General features: G+C 35.4%; 1 protein-coding gene across 2 annotated transcripts in view; it reads left to right on the top strand.

Moving 5' to 3' along the window:
- The window catches only part of Hnf4g (hepatocyte nuclear factor 4 gamma), a 136,978-nt gene that overhangs the window by 99,242 nt on the left and 18,255 nt on the right, over positions 1 to 19,481 (top strand). Inside the window, exons 1-3 of one of the 2 annotated variants that reach the window (XM_028874013.2) lie at positions 11,540 to 11,726; positions 15,567 to 15,738; positions 19,034 to 19,128. In XM_028874013.2, the coding sequence (XP_028729846.2) occupies positions 11,591 to 11,726; positions 15,567 to 15,738; positions 19,034 to 19,128 (403 nt within the window). In that variant the 5' untranslated portion in view covers positions 11,540 to 11,590. Of the gene's footprint in view, positions 1 to 11,539; positions 11,727 to 15,566; positions 15,739 to 19,033; positions 19,129 to 19,481 lie in introns of those variants that run through there. The other variant, XM_037202338.1, reaches the window with a different exon arrangement.

The following is a 19,481-nucleotide window of genomic DNA, read 5'->3' on the forward strand; positions in this document are numbered from 1 at the left end:
TTATTAGCAACTATGACTTTGACTAGTCTTTCTCCTCATAGTATTTATTTCCTTTATTAATTTGTTTTTAAGACTTATTATTATTTTTTTTGGGGGGGGGTGTTCTTTTTTGAGATAGGGTTTCTCTGTGTAGCTTTGTGCCTTTCCTGGAACTCACTCTGTAGCCTAGACTGGCCTTGAACTCACAGAGATCCGCCTGCCTCTGCCTCCCAAGTGCTGGGATTAAAGGCATGGGCCACCACCGCACAGCTTTAAGACTTATTTTTTAATTCTTTCTGTGTCTTTGTCTCTCTGTCTCCTCTTATATTTTAATTCTTTCTGTGTCTTTGTCTCTCTGTCTCCTCTTATATTTTAATTCTTTCTGTGTCTTTGTCTCTCTGTCTCCTCTTATATTTTAATTCTTTCTGTGTCTTTGTCTCTCTGTTTCCTCGTCCTATGTATCTCTGTGTGTGCATGTGTGTATGTGTGTGTATGTTATATGTATGAGTGCCCATGTTTGCAAAGGTCAAATGGGTTGAATATGCTAGAGTTGGAGTTACAAGTAGTGGTCAGTTGCTGGACATTAGTGGTTGGAACCAAAACTGATTCCTCCTCAAGAGCAGAGCTATCTCTCCATTCCCCTAATTGAAAAAAAAAAAAAATCTTTCTTCTGAATTATGTTGGAAAAGCTTCCACAGTCCTTCTCTAAACCACTGGTCCAATCATGTGTGGGATCTTTGTCTTTTTCCTCCACTCCTTCCAGTGAGGCTTTTTTTTTTTTTTTTTTTTTTTTTGGTAGGGTTGGGAGTGTGAGAGCTTACCACGAAATTGAAGCCAGCCTCAAATTTGTGATTTTCCTGCCTGAGGCTCTTGTGCCCAGAGATTATGGGTGTAGGCCCAAATACCTGGTACCAGTGAAGCTTTTGAATCCATCACAGTTTTTGAGGATGCCGTCGTTAATTTCCTGTTTATTTCAATTTCTTACCTTTTCTTTTTAACATCTGAGCCTATTGCCAGTGGTTTTCACCATATTATCTTTTTACTTCAGATCATATTTTTGACTGATTTGGTAATCTTTATTTATCCTTGTCTGTCTCTTTCCACTTGACACAATATTTTGACATATGAGTGAAACATAACAGTTTGCTAGGAAGTTTAATATTTATTGTCTACTTCATAAATTTATCATAGAATCTAACAGGCCTGAATATCATTAGGCAGGATTTGCTCCATCTTGGCAGCTCAGATCCTTGACTGTGACCATCCCCCCATCTCCCCCACCCCGCTTTCAATCGAGTTTCCATTTGCCTTCCTCCGGAGGAAACTGCTGAGAGTAGCTGGCAGCAGGGTCAGCAGGGTGTGAACAGAGCACAGTGGAGAGACTCTGCAGAGGCCATCGGGTCCCCGATCTAGATATGAGCCTAGGGATCTGTGCCATATAGCACAGGGCCAGCAATCAGAGTGCTGACCAAGATATCCCGACCAGCCCCACTGCTTTCAAGGATAGGGTGTGCCTCCCTGAGTGGCTTGTCGTCTGAACAGCTCTGATCTTCCAAGCCTTTTAGGGGAACAGAGATCTGTGGTGTTAAGCTGAATTTCCTTATTCCCAAGCCCTCAGAGCAGCTCTGAGACTTCAAGTTGAGTAGAACCATGAATAATAGTAATAACTATTATTATAACTAATAAACACACCTAATGGAATAAAGAGGCAAGAGAACGGAAACAGAGGCAGAAGAACAGTCAGAACAGAAACAAGCATTTGGTAAAGACTTTCTGCAGCTGACTGATGATCATCAGAATTACAACTAAAAAGAAACATTTCATTTTAAATCCTTTTGCATGATTTTGAGCCTAAAATTAACAGAAGAATTCAGTGAGAGTGAGGTCTTGATTGGAATCCAGATTATGGCGAGGACTGTGCCTTACAGAGTCAATTGCTAAATGAGAGCCCAGCCAGGGAGACATGGAAGTCACGAAGACATGCCTGGTGTTTCCCATGCACTTCAGCTTTTCAGTCATTCATCCTTCACGTTAGAGAGATAACACAGGGTAACACAAGATTTGGAAGGAGAATAAAGGGCATAAAGATGTCATCGAGGACATCTCTCTCCTTTGATGAGGAGTTAGCAAGTCCAGAAAGCAAGTGCTCACCAAGTTCCACAAAGAAGAAATGAATGTAAATGGTACATTGCTAAAAATCAACAAAACTTCTGAATTCTATCAACACTCAAAATTTACATTTCATTAAATGATATTAAGACTGATAGATACTGTGATTTATTTATTGGTTTTTTAAAGAGAATTTGGTGCTGGAGGATGACTTAGCTGTTAAGTGCATTCGCTGCTCAGAGGAGAGATTTCATTCTTTGTATCCACGTGGAGGCTCACACTGTCTGTTGCTTTAGTCCCAGAGGATCTGACACCCTCTTGTTGCCTCTGGGCACCAGACATGCCCTCAGTGCACATATATACATGCAGGCAAAACACAAAAATAAAAAAACTAAAAGTGATATATATATATATGTGTATATAAATATATATGCAATATGTAAATATGTAAAAGGTAAATATGTACCCTAGGCTTGCCTTCTACATTCTATACAACCCAGATTGGCAATGAGTTTGTTATTCAGCCAAATCACAGGGATTATACCTGAAGCCACCACTCCCAGTTCATAGAAAATACTTCAGACATGTTACCTTATCTTCACTTAAGGTATAGTTAACTTATTACAATAAAAGCAAGGCAATTTCTAGTCAGTTTTCTGTGATTGTCTGTCAACCTGTTTATTTGGTTGTTGGTTTTGGAGACAGGCTTACACTCTCTATAGCCAAGGCTAGCCTTCAACCAGGAGCAAGTCTCCTGCTTCAGTTTCCTAAACAATGACATTACAATGCTAAGTCACAACGTCGTTGTTTGTTGCTGCTGTTTAAACACATATGGAATTTATTTTTAGATGTAATGTGATAAATGAGATCACTTTTCTTTTACTCAGGAGATTAAAGATATTACAACAATTATTTGGATGCATAATAAAGGGTTTTGAGTTCTATTTTTAATATCCTGGTCTATTTATATATTAATATTGCCATATGTTTTGAAATTATGATTGCATCATGGTTACATTTCTATTGGTATGATAAAATTATTGTACAGAAAGCAAGCTAGTGGGAAAAGATACTTATTTAGCTTACAGTTCAAGGTTACAGGAAGTCAATATAAAAACTTCAGACAGCTAGTTCATTGCACCCAAAGTCAAGAGCAGAGAGAAATGAATGCATACATTTAACGCTTAAGCAGTTCAAGGTGTCCATCCTAGTGAATGGTGCTACCCACACTAGGAACTGTCTTCTCACATCAGTTAGACTTCTTATTTAAGACAAAACAATCCTCCACCGACATGTCCACAAGTCAACCTGATGTTGACAGTCCTTCATTGGGATTTCAATACCCTCTTATTCTAGATTACTTAAAGTTGATAGTTAAAGCTAACCATCACAGATGGCTTTATATTGCATTCATGCTTCAAGTAGATTATCCTTGGTTTTCTTCAATTTAATATTTTTAGCTCTTTTCAAATTTTTATTCTTAAATATGTGTTTGATGATATATCATCTAAAGTCTTTCCACATTATCAGAAGTAAATAAAGACCCAAACTACATATGCCAGCCTTGATGATAGGGATTACATATATTATTTTTAAAGAACTATATTTTTCATAAAACTAATTTTTTATAAATTTAATATTTGTGATTGGGTTTGCTCATCATCATTTTCTAAAGATTGTTCTCATATCATTTCCTAAAATTTATAGCAAGAATTTAATTTCATCACCTATTGCAAATGCTAGAATGAAATAAAAATGTTGACTAGTACTAGTGAGTTTGTAAACTTCTTCAATATTCTTAGGTTTATGGAAACAGCCTTATTGATTTTTACTTGTGAATTTCAGTAAAATTTCTTTAAAGAAAAGCTTTTTGATCCACTTTAATTTTGCATGTGTACATAAGTGTTTGCATATGGGCCGACATATTTGTAGGTCAGAGGATAATTTATGGGAGTTAGTTCACACATTCCACCACATGAGATCTGGGGATCAAAGGTAGGTCATCACACTTGGCTGTAGACATTATTGTTTGCTGAGGCACCTTGCTGGCTCTCAGCAAACTTTCTTTGTAATATTATATAGGCGTTTGCTATTCTAGTGCTTGTTTGTTAAATTACATGAAATATGTTTCCAAAATGTTACTTCTGATCACAATCCCAGTATTATAAATGAATGAGGCAACTAGAAGAATCATGTTTATGTTTGGGAAAGTGTTTTTTTTTTTTTTTTTTTTTTTTTTTTTTTTTTTTTTTTTTAGCTTTGTGCCTTTCCTGGAACTCACTTGGTAGACCAGGCTGGCCTCGAACTCACAGGGACCACCTGCCTCTGCCTCCCGAGTGCTGGGATTAAAGGCGTGCGCCACCACTGCCCGGCTTATGGGAAAGTTTTAATATTGTTATCCTGATGTACACTAACATGTTAGTTACAGCATCACAATTCAGGATAGTTTTTAGTTCCCATTTAAACCAGCACTAGACTTATAATGTTACATGTGTCATCTTCAACTTCCTACTGAATCATGTAAGAATTAATAACAATGCAATGCTAGACATCATTTCAGGAGTCATCAGAGGGGCTATCACTCCTATGTACCTCTATACCAATAAATCAGCTTTGCTTTAGAAGTCTACATGGGTAGGGGATTAGATATACGTTTTCTTGGATGGCACTGAAGGACAATGGTTGGCATATCATCTATCTATCTATCTATCTATCTATCTATCTATCTATCTATCTATCATCTATCTATCTATCTATCTATCTATCATTATATGTCTGTCTCTCTCATATGCAGATGTTGGTGATGACCAATGGTGATGATTACTTGATTGACAGATCTATGAAGAAAAATATTTTGAGTATTTCATGTAAAAAAGTCTAGTAATTGGAAAGTACTCAACCCATGAACTATGTTCATGTACTCAACATAAATGTTGTACTTTGTCAAATTAATTGTTTATATAGGTCTTTTATTTACACTTTTAGTATTTATAGGGTATTTATCAAGTGTAGTATTACAAGTCCCAGAGCCACAATAATAAGTAGAAAATAGAAAGTGTTTCCCCCATCAAACTCAGAAAGTCACTTCCATGACACTTTATGAATCACATAAAGTTCTTTTAAGATACCAGTACCACCCAGTATCAACAGATGTATTTTTAAAAGATTTATTTTGTTTGTAATTATGCATGTGTATATATGGGGTGTGTGCGTGGGGGGTGGGTGGGCAGATATGTGCAGGTACTTGTGGAGTCCAGAAGACCCTTTGAGATTGGACTTACAGAGTTCTCTGAGCAACCGTACTGTGGGTGTTGGGAACTGTGGTCCTCTGCAAAAGTAGTTACACACTCTTAACTGTGAAGCCATGTCTCTAGTTCTGCTGTTTTAATTGTATCTGATGCATCTTGGACCTTAATGTGGCCTTTAAGATTCTCTTGATGATTCTAACATACATCAGAGTCTACAAACTACTAGATTGATGTGTAAGTTAGTTGCTAAGTTTCCAAATACTTAAGGAGAGAGACACTTGTGCAGAAGTTACCACCTCTGCTAAGATAATTAGTCCTTATTAGATGAATATATTTGTTCTTAAAAATTTATGCCTTTTATATTATTGAAAATATCAGCTAAACCTTTAAACATTTAATAAATGAGAGACGAAATATTAGCATTTCCATTGTGAGTAAAGAATATACTTACCTTTATTAAATGCAGATGCAACTACTGTTTAGTTTTATCCAAATCAAATGTCACATTAAAGTATTGTTTTATTTTGGTACCTAAGACAGCTTCAGTGAGGAATAGTGAGCAGTTCTTCACTGTATGACAGTACACACAATCTATTACTTTATTTTAAAGGAAAAGTTATAACTCTTACTTATTTACTTTTTGGCTTCCAGATGCAAAAACTCATGGTTGTTATAGCACATTTTTTTAAGATGTTTAAGCAGGAATGTATACTCAGCATTGTAAAACTGCTGCTGATTTTTAAAACCCTGCATCCTTTGGGATATATTTGAAACAAGCACAGTGACAAAGTGATCACTTCCTTCCCGTTCTTCTGTTTAATGCAGCAAGTTTGGTATTGGCGTGCCACTATAATCTTAATTATTCTGACTAGCTTTGCTGAGGTTGCAGCAGCAACAGTGATAATACACATTGTAAAAAGAAAAAAAATGTGCAAAAGCAGTGCCTGCCAATGCTAACCTGTGCCTTATACCACACTTACTGTATGTTCCTCGCCAGTATAATCTGGATTCAAGTTAATAATTTAGTACTAATCATCCTCTTATCGTCAGAAAAGGAGAGTCTGTTTTGAATCATAAGGCAACTGACCTTGAAGGCAAGTTTCATATATGTAGATTTTGTACATCACCCAAGGCTCTCCTCCTGTGGATTTCTTGGTTCTACCTGGGTCTCAACGTGCAGTCCTCAATGTCAGTCTCACATGTTTCTTGGTCTTCAGGTTTATATAGATTTGCGTGTTTTGTTCCAAATAATAATCTCATGGTTTCATAGGCAAGTAGAACAAATATTAAAAAAAATTAGGAGACTAAGGCAGGGGGATCAAGAACTCAAAGCTAGCTTGGGAGACAAAGGGAGACCCTGACACAAGCAAAATAGCTAGTTAAAAAAAACAACTGAGTCATATCACAACTGCATTACCAAATGTCATCTCTCTCAATCAATTCTGTTGTATCACAGAGTGCCTGGGTCTGCAATTTGTTTCTTGAAACATTACTATCAAATGACATTCTCTAGAAGCATGTGAATTACTCATTTTGTACAAAGAAAAAGCTGTGAATTAAGTGTAAAGCCAAAAGGTTTAAGTTAGTTCCTGAAACTAAAGCTTGTGATCTGTAAAACATTAGTTGATAAATGACCTATGAAACAATTATAATTTTAAGAGAAGAATTTAAAGTTTATTTAAACAAAGTCATGAGAGGTGAATTTAGATTTAAAAAAATTACTAGTACTAATGCAGAAATTGTTAGTATACAATACACAATTAATAATAATAATGATGATAATAATATTAATAATAAAACAGCCATACACTTTTGTGATGTTAGGAAAGACTTTGACATATGTGTCCTAATGAGTTGATGTGATTCTGATGACCACTGCATTGATCTACTCGACCTAAGAACAAGAAAATAAGAAGGAAAAGGTAGTTTTACTTATCTAAAAATCATACATAATCTGGACTTTATGAAAAAATATTAATCTTTTTGAGAATTAAGACCATCATTATAGCTAATGTCAAACTTGTTTGTGAATCAGTGACAGCAATTTGCTTTGAAGATAAATATTTAAATATTTAGCTGTCTTGCCTTTTTTAATTTACATTTTTTCTTTTCTTTAAACTTAAAGAGGCAAGCTTTTCATTTCAAAAAAGGAATAATTTAGTTAGTACAATAACAGCAAGGAAGTACAATGATCTTACTGAGTTTTTTATGAGAAGTGAAAAGTTGAAGGTTGTTTTACTTTAATTAATATGTCCTTTTGTGGAATAGATTCTAGAATCTGATGGTTTTCTGTTTACAGTGAAAATTACTGTTTTGGTGTGGATTATTAACTCATTTCACTTAGTTTTCAGTGATTGTATTTGTGTAGTTTTCATGCTGGTAAAATAGAATATGGAAATAATGAAAATTACAGCTATACCTGGAGGATTAAATTTAAAGAACAAATTTTATTAACTATACTTGAAAATAAAATGTTTTTGTATAAATCTTAGCATCAAAATTGCTTTCATAAGAATGTTCTAATGAAAATAACCTTGATTTTTATTAGCCTGTTTTCTTTTTGAAATCACACTATGAAGGAATGATTAAATCAAATGTAAAAGTATAGAACAATTTAGCAGGCTTAATAGTCTTACAGATAAGATAGAAATGTTTCTGCAATTATCTTAAGAGTTCATGCTGAACTGAGGTCTCTCCTGTAAGCACTACACTATTTTCACCTTGTTCTGTTTCTCTAAGGAAAGTTAATGTGTTTTTAAGACAGTTCATCGAATCATTGTTAAAAACCCTTGATCACACTAATTCAGTTGATACTTGAGCAACTATTATCATCCGCTTCGGAGTGACTGATCTGGACAGAGCTCAGAGAAAACACATTTTTATTTGTCAGAACACTAGATCCTCCTAAGCAACAGTAGTATATTTCTCAGTAGTATATTTCTACAGGTACTAAAAAGAGGGCTCCTTTAAGAGGTATTTTCCGGCCAGGTGTGGTGGTGCACACCTTTGAATCTAGCATTCAGAAGACAAGTCCTCTCTGTGGGTTTGAGATCAACTTAGTTGACTTAATGAGCTCCAAGTTAGCCAGGGCAACAGTGAGACCCAGCCTCAAAGACAGAGAGAGGGTGGGGGAGAATGCAGATACATTATCATTTTATTTCTTATATTTTTGGTTGCAGATGGTGTTTGTATATTTCTAGTTTACAAAATATATGCTACTTACTCTCATGTATGAATATAATCAGTGTGTTTAATTTCATTTTGCCAACAAATGCCATTGGTATATTTTCTGAATTATATGACCTCCACGCTCACTTTTGAAGAGAAAATAAAAGTAAAACCAACGAGTATGTTACTTCTTCTGATTATAATGCATAATTAACCACTCAAAGTAATAACTTTAAGACTTTCTTTCTCTTTCGCCTTTCCTTCCCTCCTTTCAAGCTTGCCTCTCTTGTCTATAACCCATAATCATTGTTGCATGGAAAATGCAAGGAAACCAGAGCATTATACTGATTTTCATTATGTTTCACAATCATCAGGTCAACATGGACTTTTTCTGTCTTATTCCTTTCAATCCCTCCTTCCCTCTTCAGGCATGCCACTTCCTCTTCCTTTCATTCTTCATGTTCCCATTCCTCTCTTTGAAGAAATAAAAATATTCTAAATATGGTGAAATAAACTTTAGAATTAGAGAGTAAGGACTGTTTGTGAAGATGATTGTAATCCAATTTATAGGTACAAATAATCTCAATTTAAAGCCAATACCAAATAAATGCTTCAATTTAGTTAACTCATATGATTAACTCAGATCTCTAGTTTCCATTAGAGAACATAATAATTATCTTCCAAGGTGGCTACATCTCACAACTTGTATTTGATATCTAGCATGTTACTTCCATTTCTTCTTGTTCCATTTCATAATATACAATGGAAATTTTTGTACTTAATAACACAAATTTTCTACAACCCAGTGCAAAATGAGTATAAGAAGACTTTTGCATTTTCCCCTTAATAAACCAAAAGTAAAAGTAGGTTAAATTAAGTGTACTAAATATTTTTAAAAACTGTAAAACTGTAGAGGCTTCTGTATTCAAATTACTCCACAGATTGCTTTGTCGTTCATCTCTATTTATAAGAATCCTGGAGACCAAGGACAGTGCATGGGATTTATGCAAAACGTAGAATCCTTAGTAACGGAGTAACACTTAGTGTGAGTCTTTATTCTACAATTAAACATTAACATGTCTACCTATATAAGTAAAAAAGATAGGGCATGTTCATCCTTATATCATCCTTATGATTCTCTGTTCTAGTTAATTGCTTAACTAGTTCTGAAAATTATCAGTTCAAGAATTATTACAAAAAAGAAGGATTTTACTGTACAAGGTTGTAATCTGAAAAAACAAGTCTGAAGAATCTTTCCTTTTGTGAATTGAGGCTGACTGTATTCTGTGAGTGTTCCCACCTCTGATGTTGTTAAGAAGGCAAGCTGCACTTAAAGAGATATGTCTGGCATTTTGGATTCGCTACAGCATTTGTTCTTACTCTGTGAAATGCAAAAAAATAATTTACAATCACTTGAGCTAGGGGGGACACATTTTTCTCTTAGAAGCCATCTCCAACTAACTGGAGCAACTCCTTGACGACCTGTGTTCAGACATTTCCACCTTGAAGAGGAATACCCTGGTCCGATTGTTACATTCACCACGAGAACAGGACAGTGAAGAACAATAATAACACAATGGGATTCCTCTAGTGAGCTGTATTTGTGTTGTTTTTAGCATTGGCAGTGTTATGAACAAAGATCATACTGACATCCCTCCATGTTGTTTAGTTACCATGTAGATGAGAAAGGTTGAAGACTGTGCACACAGTCTTTTGGTTCCCATGGGAACACAGCCCTACTACTACTACTTAGCACAAAAAGGACCATTTCATAGAAATAAAAACACAGTATTCACCTGCTAGCACTTCTCCAAAAATAAAATAACTGTGTTTAACCTTCAGTTAAAAGTTCTTCACTTTAAAGTAATTATTAATTGTGAATTGGAAATATATTGATTATGAGGGCAATGAGACTATTCCCATGATCAGTCTAATATGATGTGTTTGGTTAATATAACATATTTTTCACAGTACTTCATATGTTTTGAATTTGTCTTAACATACTATATTTCTTTGGGGAAATGAAATCATATCCAAGAGTATCCAGAGGAGTAGAAAATTGATTTGCAAGATTAATTTACTATAATCTTTAACAAAGAATATAAAATTTCAAACTTAAAAAATAATTAAAAGGTAAGTACAGCATTCTTTTTTAGAAAAGAATAAATAAAAATCAATAAATGTATTCTCAGAAGTAAAACATTGACACTGAATATAACTTTCAAATATTTCTTGAAAGAATGTTTCTTGCCACAATGACACATAAAAAACATGTTGTATCATATACATTGAGGTTAATCAGAATGCATAAACCCATAAATTAGGGATAGCTTTAATTGGTTAATGCCTAGGATGTAATTAGATAGAGTCAAAGTAAATGAATCCTTATTAGTCACTGGGTTGCAGTGTACTAGAAACTCTCTCCTTGTGCCCACCAGAAATCCGCAATTGTGAAATCATTCTGACGGTAAATTGATATTTTGGGAGGATGTTCCACTGCTCATAGTGGGACACTGCTCTACATTGCTAGAACACGTCATAAATCCTGGTGGCACAAACCGTGAATCTGTTCTACTCCAAAACAAACAAAGCCTGTTTTATTGTACATATAAAGGAAACCTGGCCCTGTTAGGTGTTCAGTATGTTAAGTGAGAAGTTACACTTTTAACTTACCTAATTATAAAAGTGATAAGGATTTGACTTTTCCAATCATATGGTCTGTGCTTTGACTCTCCTCTTGTGGGCTACCATGCATGAAAAAAACCTGACAGGGACTGCTGTCTGTGTTTAACCCTTCTCTAAGTGACGTCATTTACTGTGTCCTGGAAATCAATTCAGAAAATCATGTTAGTCTACTAAGCACTTCAGATGAGGCAATTCCATGAAGCATTCCAAGATTATCACAAGGAATTGCTCTCATGTGCCATAAAAGAAAAATGAGCAGAATATGGCCTGCTGAAGGAGTTACAGTTTGACAGCCCCTCCCACAGAAGCACTAAAGCCACCCAGTGACAGTTAGCTCTGGTTAGCACTCACGGGTTGAAAGCCTAACAGTTGCCACACTCGGGGTGCGTGGGGCCATTCGCATGTGTGTCTCTCAACCGATGATGAGGGTTTCGGAGCCAATGCTGGACATGGACATGGGAAACTACAGCGAAGTTTTGGACCCAACTTACACAACTTTGGAGTTTGACACCATGCAGATTCTGTATAATTCCAATGGTAAGTTTTCATATGTAAGAGAAGTAAGGCCCTGAGGAGTAGGAAATGGGGCTCATTGCTGGGGAACCCAAGAATTGCTTTGAAGGCCACAAATCTGAGGCTTTGTGCATCATCATGAAATTTAAATTCCTGTTGCCATGACTTTTTAATATTAGAGGTAGGATAGCTTATATTTGTGTTATAAAAAGTAACCTCAGAGTTCTATATGAGCCAGTCTGGGTAAGAAGCATAGTTTCAAGGGCTATTTCATTTGCTGTACATAGTAGTAATAAGTAATTTTGACAGATTGGCCTTGAAAATACATTTTCTATGCAATGTTTCAAGAGGCTTATGGGCATCTTTACATGGGATGCTGGGGAGTTTACTGATTTCCCCCCCTCTGATCCTTTTAGAACTCATGATGATGATGATGATGAGAAACTACACTGAAAATGATTGTGCAGTCTCTGTGCCGGCCACAGATATAAAAAGAAATAAAGGTTTATATTATAACCTTAGGTGGCAGGCTAATGTTTAGCTTCACAGAACTCTTGGCGATTATCTACTGTAACATTTTAACTTTAACTAAGACACAGATTGCTTGGGGTTTGGGTCTTTATGTAATACAGCTTACTATTCACTCTGAATGTATATTTCTTTTCTAAGGAGAAAGTTTACTCAAGGCAGGTTGTGACTGTTATAACTTAGAGTTATGTATGCTATGGGAAAGGTGTATATGTGTATGTGTGTCTCTGTGTATGCTTGTATAGCTTAGGACTTAGGAATCATCTTATGATTATCTTAATAATCTACTGAACTGTGAACTTCATTTATATTTTCAATAAACAATACCCTAATAGTGGGGAGACTTTTAGAAATTGAAAAACCCAATTCTGTAATTTCACATACACACAAAAATAGAGTGAAGCTATATTGTAATTCTTAGGAAGACACAGTTTTGATCAGTAACGTATTTATACTAGAATCAGAGTTTTTAATGATAGACCACAGATTTGCAAGGGGTAGGTATGGATGTTTCACATATATCTATTGTATTTGTCAGTGTATACTAAAATAATTCACATTCATAGCTACTTATACAGTAGTGTCTAACTTGTTTGCTAGTAACAACATGGTCAACTGCATGTAAATATGGCATTAAACATGAAGCCAGAGTTGAATTTGTTTTTAATGTTATCCAAGAGAGTACAGTTGATTCTAGATACTTCATTTTAAAATAATTTTTATTATTTAAAACAACTTTTAAATTTAACTATGTTATGATGATATTCTTCCCCTCTCCAAGTTTGTCCAGTCCTAGCCCTCTCCCTACCCACTCAACTTTAAATTCTTTCTTAAAGTACAAACAATGTAACACTAAAAATTCTCAAAACCAAGTAATTAAAATAAAATAGCACCCAGAAAGAAAAACAAAATAGAACAGTATGACAGCATCAAACCCACCCAATTGTAACCAAACCACAGGACACAAACACTGGGAAGTCCATTGGGTAGGTCAACTGTTCCTGAACACGAGACCTTCCCTGGAGTGCCTGATGTGCCCCTACTCCACTGGAGAAAACCAATGTTCTCTCTCCCAGCAGGCAGGCATAAATGATAGCTCAGTTGTTAACCTTTACCCTAGTGACTAGATTTTCATTCAATCTTTTTTTAAATATAACAAAATAAAACATAAGATAAAACAAAACGATCATATTGAAGTTAGACAAGGCAAACCAACAGAAGGAAAAGAACCTAAGAGGAGGCACAAGAATCAGAGACACACTCATTCCCACACTCAGGAATGCCATAACAGGACCAAACTGAAAGCCACAGTATCTACATAGAGGGCCTGGTGTAGACCTGTGAAGGCTTTGTGCACACTGCCTCAGTCTCTGTGAATGCACAGGAGCCATGTTTAGTTCATTCAGAGGGCTTTTCTCCTGGTGTCCCCCATCCCCTCTGGCCCTTACACTCTTTCCATCTCCACTTCTGGGGAATTCCCTGAGCTCTAAGGGGAGGGATTTGATGCAGAGATCCCATTTAGGGATGAATATTCCAAGGTCTCTCACTCTCTATGTAATATCTGACTGTAATTTCAGACACTTCTAACTTCCACATTGCTAATACCTTGTTAATGTTAAAAAACATTCCTAATATTTGTAATCTGCATTTTATGATGCCACATCATTAATTTTCAATATATTTTTATCAAAGTTTTTTCAATTTTATGAAATTAAATATCATGCTATTTATCTATTAAAATGTAGCATACTCATAAGTAGAATATGTATAATATTACATAAGGTAATTAATACATGCCAACTTTTAAATTTATCCATTTTTATTAGAGATACAATAATGGTTTATTATTATTCCTGTATTATGTATTCAGTTTATGTTTCGTTAATATTTTATGGTTGAATCTATGACCTTGTGCTTACTAGGCAATTGCTTTGTCATTGAAGTATATCCCTAGTCAACCAAGTTTAAGTTTTAATATAATGCCTAATGTATTTAATGTCTTTGAGTTCATTGGAATTTATGAAATATTTTCAACAATATCAATTCATTAAAAATATTTATATATAAAATACACACACACACACACACACACACACACACACACACACACATAGTATTTTTTCTTAAAACTGTATTAGATGTTCCACTGTAGCTGGGCACAGTTCAGTGAGGTGGGACACAGTAGGATGAGGAACACAGATGAATTGTCTGGAATCATGATGTTGATATTCTGTGTAATGATGAATTCATGAGTCAACCCATTTGTAGTGTAATTCCAGGAAATGATAATGTACCTTGAAATAATAGGAGTTTGTGGAACTTTAGGCTCTGCTTGAAGGATAGATGAGAGATGACTGAATTCTTAAAGAAGATTCATGCTGAATGTGAGAAGTGATCAGAAACCTTAGAATTAGCTTAAAGCGAGACTTGGAAAAGTCCAGGCAACCAAAAGTACAGTTGATGAAATCAGGTTTCAACGAACACAAAAGTGTAGCAGGGTTTAGAACAGTGAACAGGATGGAAAAGACAGCGGGCGGTGAGAAGTGGAAACAGCCAGAGTAGGAGACGTTGGAGTGCAGGCCATCTTGGGTTATGGTGAAATAACTTTCTAATGAGAGGTCATAGAGGTCCTGGATGGACAAAGGTGACATGAAGTGGCTGCCTGTTAGAAAATAAAGAGAAAAGGAGTCCAGATCACAGTAAGAAAATTATTTAGAAAGCTATTCTAATAACACTGGGGAAGGATGATGGTATTGGATAAAAGAAGACTGAAGGTGAAGGTGAAAAGTGGGGCAAATACTCACCTTAAGTATGGGGTCACAAAAATAAATGGTGATAGAAAGAATTCATGAAAGACACCCACAACTTTATCTCTGTTGTGGAGCCATTGACTTTTATGAGGACAACTGAATGAGGCAGAAGATCCACTGGGGGTTGTAAACAGGAAATCTAAGTTCTTTTTTCAACTATTATGCTTACTAGGTTTCAAAATGAAATTCTTACATAGGTTCTTAAGTCTTTAAAACTGTATTCTATGGTGTTATTATGGCATAAATGAAATCTGAGGATTTTTCTATCATACAGTTGATATCTCATGTCATGAGATTGCAGGAGATTCCGTTGGTGGATGGTGCTAGCTAGGGGATTGAGCCCAATAGTAACCCAAAATTAAATGACTACAAATATGAGACAGAAGCCTGAGGAGGATGCTTCCAACACTTGAAAGGAAGGCATCAGTAAGGGATCCTCCATAAAGCAAAGATTGGCCTACTAGTGCGCAGTAGAGCACTGTGCTAAGTGGTCAGCGACACTAACTCTCTCATCTTTCTTCAACAGACAGTTCTGCCCCAGAGACCACAAGTATGAATACCACAGACAGTGGTGTCAACTGTCTGTGTGCCATATGTGGGGACCGAGCAACAGGGAAGCACTACGGGGCATCCAGCTGTGATGGCTGCAAGGGATTTTTCCGGCGCAGCATCCGGAAAAGTCACGTTTACTCCTGCAGGTATTACTGGAGTGCTTATTTTAGCAAAGTTTTCTTTTCTTGTGTCTGAAGATGCCGTGGGGGTGTGAGAAAAGTGAACTGAGCACTTCCATAACTCCATAACTCAAAACAAAAGTGCCAAGCTTCAAAAAAGTATATGATTGTATGTGCAGTTCACATTCACACCAGTAGTTCCATCCTGTGAACAATTTGAGACTTGCAAATGTGTATAAAGAAATTCATACACCTACCACCCAGTTCAGAGCAATATAGTTGAACTCTCCAGTGGACACCTCCCTGGCCACTCTGTCATTCTTCTCGGTGTTCCAGGAGGAACCACCATCTAGAATTTAGGGTTAATCTCTTCCTGTGTCTCTTTATTGTTTTATCGCATGTTCATACACACTAAACATTTGTAAATCAGTTTAAATGGTTTCTTAAGATATGTATATAGATTGATTTTTTTTCATTTCCCTTTCAGGGTTGCTATATCCTAGATCTTTAAGAACAAAATTATAAAACTAGAGATGATTTTGTAACTTACCAACTCAAAGAGTGAATTTGATTTTTCACTTCAAATTAATTCTCATATTAAATTTTACATAATCGACAGTGTTTTGTCTAGATCTCATTTAATTACTTCATGTGTCTATACATTCCTAATAGTCTTTTTGATATTACTTAGTCAGTATTATAGCTCATTTTAAGTTTAGGTATTGATCATGATTGATTTCTATGGTAATTCTTGAATATACATTGTTTAGGTTGAACTTGAACTTTTGACAGAATTCACTTATTTTAACAGAAGAAAATCTGGTTTTATTCTATCAGTAATAGATATTATCACTAGTTGTCATCGTTACTGTTTGGTTGGAATAGAGATTAAATTCAGGGCTTTCCACATGCTAGCCAAATACTCTACATTACCAGTCCAGCAATGCTGTTGTAAAAACTAGTTGGACACTTGAGAATTCCCAATCAGTAACATTTGACTGTTCAATGTTGACTGAATTTTCAATTTGAATGTTCAATGGAAAATATAGGCAGCGTTCATCTAGTCTGTGCGTACGTCAAGATCTTGAACATGTGATGAGCTTAGTGATGCTTGTAATACATTTAATACATAACTCCACTAATATCTACCTGGTGTTGTCTTAAAATAATTTTTGCAGGGGAGTTTGATGTAGGTTGATAAAAATGCAAATTCTCCACTTTTGAAATATGACAAAGAGAAGAACATTTAGATGGTATTGTGTATATACACAAGCACATTCCATAGCTAAGTATGAATCATTTCCTCCACCAAACACATTTTCACTATGGCTACATGACACACATAGAGTTCTTCACGTTAACACCTAAAGGAACAAAGGAACATAGAGGTTCCATTATTCTGAGTCATGTGCACTATTAAAAGTAAAACACATCAACATGAAAAGTGATGATTCTGACAGTGGAATCTGATGATTTGCACATTTCCTTTATGGGGTGAGTAGGGAAGAACACCTCCCAGAACATTTTTTTAAGGTTTTCTAGTCCCCTTGGAGCAGAAGCAGGTAGGTGTTTTGTGCCTGTCTGCCGTCAGCTCTCTAAGCTTCTTTACAGTTTTGAGTATCAAGAAAGCTCTGTGATCTATTTTTTAATTATATAGATGTAAATTGAGAGACTTTAATGTCTCTTTAGTAAAATTTACTTGTGTCAAATGCATCCCATTTCTTAGACTGATAAATTCTAATTTGACTTTAATAGTCCTATGATGCTGAAGCTGGCCTTTCCTTTCTAATGTACTTAAATCTTCTACTTCAGTACTATTCACGGATGCTTTCTATAACATTTGTTAATGTTCCTGTGTACTTGTTAGATTGCAATTTCTTTGAATGGAAAATATAGGCAGCATTCATCTATTCTGTGCCTACGTCAAGATCTTGAACATGTGGTGAGCTTAGTGATGCATGTTCTCCTACTTTTGTTGTTTGATTAATGTTAACTAGATGTACACTTCTTGCGATTTCATCTGATTTACTCTACTGAATCTCTTCATCCCCATATTAAAACAACGTCTTCTTTTCTTACTCTGAGAGGACCACTCACTTGGACCTTTTTTCTTACTCAATGTTAAGTCACTGTTCATAAATTTTGATAGGTCACAAAATGCATTCTGTTGCCCTCATCACTTAGTAATCATCTGTAAGAAATGAGGCAAGAGCATCACATGTAGCTAGGAACTTAGATTTTAGCATACACAGAATTGTGTGACTATCGCTACCATCAGTTAAGAATAGAATTTCTTTACTCTGTAAAGAAGATCCTATTAGGATGTCCTCCAGTTTCCCTAACTCTATGTCAGTGTGAAGAAACCGTTAATCTGCTTTCTGATTCTACAGATTTGCCTTTCTGGACACTGCATTAATGAGCCATGCACTATGGGCCTTTGGTAGCACCTCTACTTGGAAGTGTTTTCAAGGTTCATGAACAGTGTAGCATGTCTGTGGGTCCTTCATTCTTGCTTATTAACAAATAGCACTGTTCCATTGTCTGTGATTCTTATCTACTTATCACTCCAACATCTTGTTCACTAGGAAAATACTAATCTGGAAATAGGTTTTCATTTTTCTTGGGTATACACAATAGCTTGGAATTACTGTATCCTATGTATAATTCTTTGTTTAACTTTTTGAAATACCACTATGCATTCTCCCAAAGCAGCAGCAGCATTTAATATTCTATTCCATAGTATATAAGAATTTCATTTTTTTTACATTTTCATCAACACATGTATCCCCCTCATTCTGGGCTTTTTAAAGAGAATAAACTGAAACATCATTAAGAAGTTACATTTTCAGTGCTGTTCTCAATAGTCTGTAATTTGATAATTGTAGTAAATCTCAATCCAACTCAAAGTTATTTAAAATTAATAGAGTAAAAATATTTAAAAGGAAAAAAAAACATGAGTGTAAAAGCTATGAATCATGACACATTGTCCACCATGCTAAAATTGTTTAGCAATAAACACCAAAATTTATATGGCAAAAATTTTAAAGCTAGGTTTAACGTTCGTGACTCATAATTATGTACACTAGCCCAAAATGATGTAGTCATTCAGTTTTATGTTAGTATAAAGACTATCTGAGAGGTGAGCTGTGCATTGCCATGTATGTGCCTACCATAAGATGTTCAATTTCTCAGAGAACTACTTTTATATGTGCTTTGTATTGAGCCTGATTTGACTGCAATTGCTTAAAGTCTAATTGGTTGCTTATGTGCTTTTTTGATAAATGATGGGTTTCCGTGAACTAATGTGTGCTTCCTGTTATAGGTTTAGTCGCCAATGTGTTGTTGACAAGGACAAAAGGAATCAATGTAGATACTGTCGATTAAGAAAGTGTTTTCGAGCAGGAATGAAAAAAGAAGGTAATGATGATGATGATGATGATGATGATGATGATGATGATGATTAACATTATTGATGAAAAGTGATAACAATGTGCAAGAATTCTCATTAATCATATAACCTACTTAATAAGCTCTGATTTCTCTCAATATATTAATGGGGAATCTGTCAAAGAGTTCCTAGAGTTAAAGAATTTAGCCCAAGGATATGCAGTCAGTAAGTCATAGAACTAGAGTTTACCTGCTCTGATTCTGACACCACCCTCTACATCGGCAAAATCTATAGCTCTTAAAATCTGTAGATTAAAGCTATGGATGTATTGTATACACAATTTTCATTCTTACTAACAACCCAGTATCTTTACTCATCTCAT

Source organism: Peromyscus leucopus, chromosome 2 (genome assembly GCF_004664715.2).
Source record: "Peromyscus leucopus breed LL Stock chromosome 2, UCI_PerLeu_2.1, whole genome shotgun sequence".
NCBI lineage: Eukaryota > Metazoa > Chordata > Mammalia > Rodentia > Cricetidae > Peromyscus > Peromyscus leucopus.